Source organism: Fulmarus glacialis, unplaced genomic scaffold (genome assembly GCF_000690835.1).
Source record: "Fulmarus glacialis isolate BGI_N327 unplaced genomic scaffold, ASM69083v1 scaffold28010, whole genome shotgun sequence".
Lineage (NCBI taxonomy): Eukaryota > Metazoa > Chordata > Aves > Procellariiformes > Procellariidae > Fulmarus > Fulmarus glacialis.
The window spans coordinates 867-9,958 of NW_009186229.1; the positions used below are offsets into that span (position 1 = coordinate 867).

Here is a 9,092-nt window from a genome sequence, read left to right on the forward strand (position 1 = left end):
CAACATGCTGGCTCGGACGGCTTTTAGCACTGGAATGTGTATAGGAAACTCTGTGGCACACACAGACCAGTTAAATTACAGCCCCAGCCCTGCATCCAAATTAAAATCCCTTTTCTCACACAATTGTGAGTGAAAGGGGTCCCCCCCCGCCGCCACACTGCTACCCGTCCCGTGTGCTGCCCAGCTGCCACCCACACTGCTGATCCATGCTCTGGTCAAACCTCTCACACTGGCCACCTGCAGTAAAGTTTCCTGAATCTAAGTCTATGCACTTAAAGAAATGGTCTGATTTTCAGTGCAGCTCAGCATCCCCGCCTGTCTGAGGTCAGTGCAGTCCTCCTCTAGGCTCCCTGCCATGCTGTGCCTCCCTTTTACCTTCATCCTCGGTGTTTTGTTTCCTTTTTTTCCTGGATTTTGAGTTCTTCTTGTTTTTCAGATCCACAAGCTCCTTGATGCGCTGGGCAACTGAAAATTCAAAAGAGGATTAATAATGTAGAATGATAAAATACCAAAGCCCAGAACTGCCCTTAGACATGGTAGCCAGCCTAACTCCAGCATGAGGAGGTCTGCTCGGGGAAAGGTCCTGTACCACAGCCAGCTCGAGTGAGGGGCCCAGAACATCACTCAACTTCTCCAAACGGCCAAAGAGTTGAGAAGGGGCTCCAGGCAGCAAGCTTATACCTAAATAAACTTACTGCCTAAATACCAGCAGAAGGAACAACCCACTCAAATAGTTCAGCTTACTCCCCCTTGCTGCCTGGACCCTGGTGCTGGCAGGGTGATTTTTCACTCCTGGGCCAAGTGTAGCTGGAAGGAATGGTTTTGGGGAGAAGTGACAAGGGTCTGGGATCCTCATGAAAACCCAAACCAGTGCAGCACATCCAGCAGTTCAGTGAAGGAACCCCAAGTTAAGGCTACAGAAACCAGAAGGCAAAGGTTGGCATTGCACCACGGCCGCGCTCACCAGCAGGCGCAGAGAAGTGCTGAGGCAGAACTTCTGCACCTGCCCTGGAGATCTGTGGGGGCTTTAACCTGCGTTTGAAGCCCCAAGTGGAAATAGGTGCTCTGGTTTCTCGCCTGAGACTGGACAAGACACAGCGAGCATTGCTGAAATAGTGACAAATCAGCCAATAAATACTCTCCAGGCTGGCACTTGGCTTTTTTTTTTCTTTGCACAGGATGCTATAGAAATATAAAATTGGGGTAATAACTGGATATATGCTGGGCTGGTCCCCAAGGCTTCTGAAAGACAGATAAATCACATCTATTCACAACAAAAGCCAGCATCCTTCAGGATCCCCGACTATTTGCCAAGCTAAGGCCTGTTTGTAATGTTTGCAATGGCTCCCTTAAAAAATTCATCTTTTTTTTTTGCCTGCTTTAAGAAACTTTGAAGTAAATCATGTCTTCAGAGAACCCAAACAAACTCTGCCCTTGGCAGGTTAACATCAGCTCTTTTCAGTGCTGATCTTGCCATGCTGATCGGTGAGATGAGTACAGTCTAGGGCTGGCATTTCTTTGCCAGACACAAGTGAGAATTGCAGGGAGATGAGCTGGTGGCAGCTTCATCCCACCAAGGAAAGATGAACTCGCCTAGCACATGGTACTCTCACTGACGGAAACCACAGCACGGGCTGGTGACTACTTATTTTTTTTACAAACCAGACAACCCTGAATAAGTGGCACAATCCACCAGAATGCTGATGGGGGCAGAGTGGGTGTGTATGAGGCACTTACTGTTTTCATCACTGTCAAGGTGTCGATAAATGTAACCTTCCAGATAAGACTGAAATTTGGGTGATGGGGAGAAAAAGGCCAGACTGATGGCCATCAGTTCCCAGCCCCATGCCAGACTTCGGTAGCATGTATTATCTGTTGTCTGTCGGATCAGTTGTATGTAGAGCTCATCCCGTAAACCTTGCATGCTCCAGCACTTGGTGACCGTGACCAACGCCACATGATTCCGGTCCATGCGAGTCTGACGATCTCCCATGTAGCTCTGCACCAGTTTGAACATCTCACATGCCTCTTTTTTGATGGTGCGGTTGCTAGTGATGAGCATTGGTTTTTTGATAGAGCCACCATTCCAGGACAGCATGTTGGAGATGGAGATCCTTCGGCGGAAGATGCCCTGCGTGTGCATGTTCAGGTTTTTAGACGCCCAGTCTGCCATGCTGCTCTGAGAGATGGGCTTCCGTAGAGTATTGTAAGGGAAATGATATCCTATGCAGCCGCCAGTCTGGCCGCTGCTCTCCTGCTTGGGGTCCAACTCTATTGTCCCGGGCTGCAATGGAGAACATACATGTTAAAAGCAGCTTAGATGACTCCTTACCCTGCTAGGAAAATTATCAACAGTGAGTCATGAAGCTACTAGCAACTGCAAAGTGGTGAAAAACATGATTTTGTGCATAATCGGTGGCTGACATCTGTAGTTCTGCAAGAGCCTGGCTGGCGCAGCCGCACACTGATGCTGTCCCCAAGGGAAGTGTTGGGACATGGAGTAACAGGGCTGATTGTCCAAGCTGTCCCAGAGCTCCGGGGGACAACCCAAGCAGGAGCTGGGCTGACTCCCAGAGCAGCAGTACAGCTCTGTGGCAAAAAAAATTCCCCCACTCTTCCCCTCTCAGTTCCGGCGGAGCCACAGGAGCCCAGGAGGTGGGTGGGGAACACCAGGAGGCGGCAGAGACTAGATAGCCACAGCACTGTTAGCACTGTTTCCTTCTCGTCTTCACCCTTTGTGACCCCTACAATCCAATAGCTGGTTCCTGCCTTTACTATTTTTCCAAGTTCTAGCAAAAAAAAAAAAAAAAAAAAATATCAGGAGCTGCTGAGCTTTGGGCAGCCTGTGCCTGCACGGCCTCTGTACCGAGGCATTCAAAACATGTATCTCAATTCCACCATGACCTTCCTAATGGAAATACTGACCAGACACACAAGACAGGAGAAGCTAAGAGAGGCACAGCAGAGCATGGGCACAACTATTTTGATGGCAAGGCTGTCACCCAGATAGGGTAAATCGTGTCTGAGTTGGTGAAGTGAAGGAGACTAGATATCTGCGTCAGTCAACTTCCACCACCAACAGAGCTGGCTCTCACCGTACCCCACAGATACACCACAGCCTCCTGCCGAACAGGTCCTCGTCCTCAGCGTCCACGGGGAAGATACAGCCTGTGGCTACAGACTCAGCGCTTCTCCGAGGACCACTGCACAGGACTTGGGGACATCTCTATGATGGGCTCCCTAACATGTTTTCCTATCCAAGGCAGGCATAACCTTCCCCGAATTAAATCAGAATTGTTCACAAGTACTGGGTTGGTTTTTTTTCTCAGAGAACTAGGGACAGCTGCTCCCCACCCGCGGTCTGCAGTGATCCAATTCATTTGCTCCAGGGACAAGTCCACTGATCACAAGTTTACAGAGATAAGCAGCAAAGACAAAGACCTTCCTTCCTCCCAGACTTTGTATGGAGTTTTTACATGCAGCCCTAGTCCATCCTTCTTCCCCAGCGATCGCTACAGATAACTACATAATTAGAGCTTTGGTAGTACTGATCCCAAGAAAATGATGCATAATAACTACTTGTGAGAATAAGACACTTATTTTGCCCATCCAGAATTCTCTGTTTTGGATGGAAGTGGCAGCCTGGGACACATATTGAACTCAAACACCCAACAAGTTGTTTTAGGAAACAGATTTTTCTGTTAGAATTGAAATGCCTACATACAGCAACTAAGAGCTAAACAGCTCACACTTCACTCTGTGTTCTCCAAGGAGATCTCCAGCAAGTAGGAAAATGCCAAACAAGATAATCTTGAGGTTTTTGGTTTTTAAAGGAAGACAAACAGAAATCCTGTAAATTTTGTTTTTGCAGTGGAAAAAGTGAAATAAAACATGCATTCTCCTTCTTTGCAGATCACTTCTAACTTGCATGCCACACTCTATTCCAGTCCTGGCCTACAGTCAACCCCAAAATACACATTAGTTCTTAAATGTTTAGAGTAAGTCAGTGTTTTCTTCTCAATAAGGAGGAACTGCTGAACTCACAACAGAGATTTGTGCTGTCCAACCCTTCCCTATCTTACACCAAACGTACCTATATGTGGATGACAGGATTAGCACCCATCACACTCCATCTCTTATTGCCAGCCTGGGGCACAATCATTTCTCCTGCTTTTCTACTTCACTTTGGTTTTTTATCCCTTGAATTACCCCTCTACACTCTCTGAATTCACTCAACATGCTACCTAAAAATCCCTGCCTGCAGTTCTTCTCTGCCATCTCCATCCTCGGTCTCCTTCAATCCACCTCCCATGCCTGCGGTTGGTTTTCCTCCTACCACCCTAATTGCTCCTTCAGCATGTTACTTCTGAGGATCCACCTCCTCATACTCTCTAGAAGTTCAAAAGGCTCTTGGTTCTCTCCTCTTCTCTCTCTAGAGTTTCTCTCTCAAATCTCATTCACACAACTACCAGCTATTATCTTTGTGCTGACAGTACACATCCACCTCTGCTCAGCCTGTCCTAGAACTTCTGCTCACCCTCCTCAGATAATTAATTTCCTTGTCTCCCGATTCTCCTCTCCATCACGCAGGCCCAGCACAGGACACTGCTGGTGACTCAAGCCATACACTGCCATTTTCAGGCGAGGCAGCGATTTTGCTGCCGTATTCTCTGCAACCTCCCCCCCTCCTTACTTGGACTCTTACATCTTGGAGTACTTCTGTAAATAGAGTATTTATTTATTGACTCATTGCCTTTACTGCAACATCCATCTCCTTACATCTTCCACTGCATTCTCCTTCTCCATCCTACCACACATGAATTATTTTTCTTCATTTTCAAGGCTACTCACAGCCTATCCCCAACCCACCATCTCTTGTGCATAATCAAGACATCAAGTCTCAGCTCTCCCCGTCAATGCAATGAGGTGTATCACATCCTGAAGACAGGATAGCAGTCTTCCAATAAGTCTAAAGAGGCTGTGAAATGAAATTGCTGAACTATGTGAGTCATGTAAACTCAAACTGGCCCTATGCCTGAAAAACAGAAAATGCGGGAACATGACATCAGTTTTAAAAAGGGTTTCAGGTGAGAGCAAGGCACTATCGATCAGAAATTACAATAAAGAGGAGAATGCACACATATAAATCTGATACAGCTGGGAGGTGTCAGCCTGGCTTTTAGAGAAAAATTACACCTCACAGGTCTACTGGAGCAATCTGAAATGGTCAAGGAGCTTTGCCAAGTTTCTTCATGAAAGGTCGTGGACTAGTAAACAGGAGAAAAGGCAGAACAAAGGGTTAAAATAAATAGTCACTTTTCACGCTGGAGGATTGTTATCAGCTGTGCCTCGCAGAAGAGATGCAGAGAATCAGGCTGAAAAAAAGTGAAATAACTGGAAGAGTGAGCAAAGAGAAAAAGGACAAAACCTTCACAGGATATAAAATTACCTATGTAGAACCTAAATCTGAACTAAAACCATGAAGCAGGAGGTTCCTTCAAATCCAAATAGGAGAAAAGATGGCAAATTAAATTCTGCGGAAGTGCTGTGTTATAGAGAAAAACTACTCCAGTTGTGCAGGCACACTAACGGGCTTTAAAATACCTATTTCCAACAAGAGGATGCTAGAGTTACTGTCACCGGTTTTCTGAATATTTCCATTCAACGCTCAGGAACGATTGGAAGGGAGAATAGAATACGAGAAACTATTAGAAAAAGAAGAGAGAGAAAAAAAGAGAAAATGCTGCCATGTGGCCATGCAAATCCTGATGCTTGCATCCTCTACCCCATCAATTCTGGCCATCCCAGCGCAGAAAGGACATGTGAGGGTAAGGGCTACTAAAGAAGACACAAGCACCGGTAAAATGATCAGGCAGTAGATTTACCCAAATAACACAGCAGAGCTACCCGTAGCGCTGATGGCTTGCTGGACGTGAGCCCCTCCACAATTCCCTCTCCTCTCATGCCACTGGCCTGAAATGGGTCTCCACCTGCAAAGCTGTAAAGCTTTGTGACCTGTTTGCTATTCTGCAGGCACAGACATGTTCTGCCTGCAGCACATCCACTAAACCCACCCAGGAGCAGACCAGGTACTCAGCTCTGCACCACAACAGTCCAGCAAAGGCGTGCGATTTAACCTGGTGTAGATGGGGAGGTACCTGAGAGGAGCGGCGTGTAGCATCTGATGAAGCCAAACTCGTCTGGCTGGTCACATTCTTTTCTAAAGAATCTATTTTCTCAAAAGTCCTCTTCTGCCTCACTGTGTCCTGTGGAGCAGCCACATCATTGGGAAAGCTGCCCCTGCTCTCCAGGCTCTGTCTATACAGAGACCTATTACTAGCTGAGACGTCATCCCTTGAGCTCCGGCTAATGCATTTTTTCAAGTGGTCTGACTGAAATCTGACTTTGTTGCTCTCTGCCGGAATGCCACTCTCCAGACTTTCAGCATCAAGGCTGGCTTTGCTTCCCCTGCAAGCTGCTGACCTGCCCACCACAGCACGCATCTCGGCAATCAGCTTATCATTCAAAGCCGCAAGCTCACTACTGCTGCCCACAGAGCCAGGTCTTACTTGACCTGTCCCTTGCCTCCTTCCTTTCCTTTTTCTCAAGCTTGGAGAAGGGCCAGTCGAATAACCAGAATCCTGATGGCTTATACCAGTTGGGTACTCTTGAGTTTGCAGGCTGTTCTGCCGACTGTGGTGGGCTTCCATGTTCTTGAGGACGTTGGCTTCCAAGATCCTCCAAGACTGCTTGAAGCTGTCTTTTGAAATAAGCTGACCAGGCAGTTTAGTAGAGGCATCAGCTGTTGCAGCAGAAGAGTGGGAGAGTTTAGAAGACTGGTCAACATTGACCATGTGTTTTATATATTCTCTGCCAGCCGGACTGTATTCAGTAGAAGGAGGATTTCTTGCATGCTTCTTTGCAGCTTGCTGCTGTTGCATACCTGGATGCTGTAATAATTTGGTTGGTTGTAGCTGCTTTTTTAAGCTATTGCTTGGCGACCTTGGTGGAGACATCCCACTCGTACTGATGTTTTCAGTGTCCATATCTACTGGTGGCTCATCGTAAATTGGAGACTCTAAAGATGGCTCATCGTATATAGGTGCAGGGGAGGCATACTTAGGGGATGCAGGCTGGGGGGTTCCTGTCTGGCTCCTTGGAGGTGTTTGAGAAGTCGGGCCATTCATCAGCACTAGGCAAAACCCACCATTCTCTGTCTTTTTGACCTGCATAGACTGCTTTGTTTCTCCTTTAGGCATTTGCTTTGTGGCTCCAGGGCTCTGGGATGTGGATTGAGGCTGAGCATATATGGCTGGTTTTGGAAGAGATTTTTGGCTGTTGCCCTCTGGAGCACCCTGCAGCTGAAGCAAACTGTTTGAAGAGCTCTGTATCTGCCTCAAACTGTTCACTTTGACCAACATGGCTGCTTTCGTGCCTGGCAGAGGGTGCCAGTGGGTAGGAGTCTCCCTAAAGGAAGAAAGATACAAATACAGGGAATTATTTAAGAATTATATTAACTGAAGTATCCTCTACTTCTACCCAAATACCAGATTGTTAGTCTCAAAGTGCCTGGAGATTCCCCAACCAGTTGTATCAGCTCGTCATTGTTTTTTCCTGGAGATCCCCCTTCCCGAAACAGAAACACATCGTTGTTACACACATAATAAATTTCTGAGTCATGAACAGCAGAACAAGATGAAACAAGTTCATCATACTATAACCTGTCTGGTATCAGCAGCACTGAGATAGGAAACAACCTATGCTTCCCAAGGCTCATTAGCCAGCACGGCACCCAGAACAATCAGCTGAAGACCAGTAAACTATTCTGGACCACTCAACCAGTGAGTTGGAAAATAATCCCAAGTGTCTGCCTTCGGATTGTCAAACTATGAGAGTCCTTCCAGGCCACATTATTTTTTTGATCTACGTTTCCAAATGCATGTTTATTTTGCAGAAAAACCTATGAGCTATACGGGAGGTGTAGGGGGGTGCATGTCCGTGGCTCACAGGATGTGTGTTACACTCCCACACAACCCACTAAGCCTCTGTGTAGAGCGTCCTCCCAGTCTGGTCCAGATGCCCTCAGATCTGGTTCCCTTGGCCAAACCTACTGGTTCTGCTCAGCTCTCATGGCTGTGAAATCCTCCTCTGCCAGGAGTATCCTCTGACCCGTGGTGGTACTCAGGATCCACCACAACCCAGCGTGCCCACTGCAACATCCCAGTCCCAAAGGCGCATTCTGCAGTGTAGTAACAACCTGCTGTCAGGATGCAGCTACAGATGTTCCCTATTTGTGAGCTCTGAGGAAAAGGGAATGGAAAGGCTGTTAAACCAGCCTGAGCTTCCAGGTCTTCAAAGGCACCACTGTCCCTGGGAAGGTCCCCTTCAACCTGGCCCCATTTTGTGCCCTCCCTCCAGGTATCCGCTACCAGCTGTCATTGGGTAAGATCTAAGGGCGTGCTGTGGATGCCCCGTCTGCGACAGGAGATGTTCCCCTAACACCTTCGCAGCCATTTTGCTCTATTTGAACCTTAAAACTTGTTCCCCATCCTGCGCTGTGACCTGTCCTACATGGCCCCTGTGCTGGCAGACAGACCCACCTCCGCTGCAGCCTCTCAGTGATGCTATCCCCTGCTTGTGCCTTCCCCACCACGCCCCAAGATATCTGGACATCCCAACCCTCTTCCGCTCTGCTCCTGCTCTCCAGAGACTTTTCACCTGCTGGGTCCCAGCCCCCTCCTTCAGCATGGCTTCCCTGGGGGTGCTCTGCCTGTCCCCCCCCCCGTGACTCTCCCGCCGGCAGGGTGCACCTGCACACACCCTGCTCTCCCCATACCCACCCCAACAGGAGACGTCTGCCCACAGCAGCAGCCCCACATCACTGTGGGTGCTCCCCTCCCCGGTTACCTGCCCCACGTTCTCTGCCCCGCACCCAATATCCCACGTCCACTCCCACTCAGTCCACTCCTAAGGCGGTGGCGTGCCCCTTCCCCATCCATGGCTTACAATATTTTTGGCAAAACATGCTCTCTGATGGCACCACGTCGCTGTGAATCCCACTTCAGCACAGCGGCGCCAGGAGAGGCCGGTGC

At 48.3% G+C, this 9,092-nt stretch overlaps 1 protein-coding gene across 1 annotated transcript in view; it reads right to left on the bottom strand.

Annotated features, from left to right (window-relative positions):
* Window positions 1-375: 375 nt before the first annotated feature.
* Window positions 376-9,092, bottom strand: part of ARHGAP39 (Rho GTPase activating protein 39) — a gene marked incomplete at its 3' end in the record, with an annotated part of 17,264 nt that continues 8,547 nt past the window's right edge. Inside the window, exons 2-4 of the mRNA XM_009587224.1 lie at window positions 6,159-7,467; window positions 1,738-2,284; window positions 376-465 (exon numbers count right to left, since the gene is read on the bottom strand). Coding sequence (XP_009585519.1) covers window positions 376-465; window positions 1,738-2,284; window positions 6,159-7,467 — 1,946 coding nt within the window. The remainder of the gene's footprint in view (window positions 466-1,737; window positions 2,285-6,158; window positions 7,468-9,092) is intronic.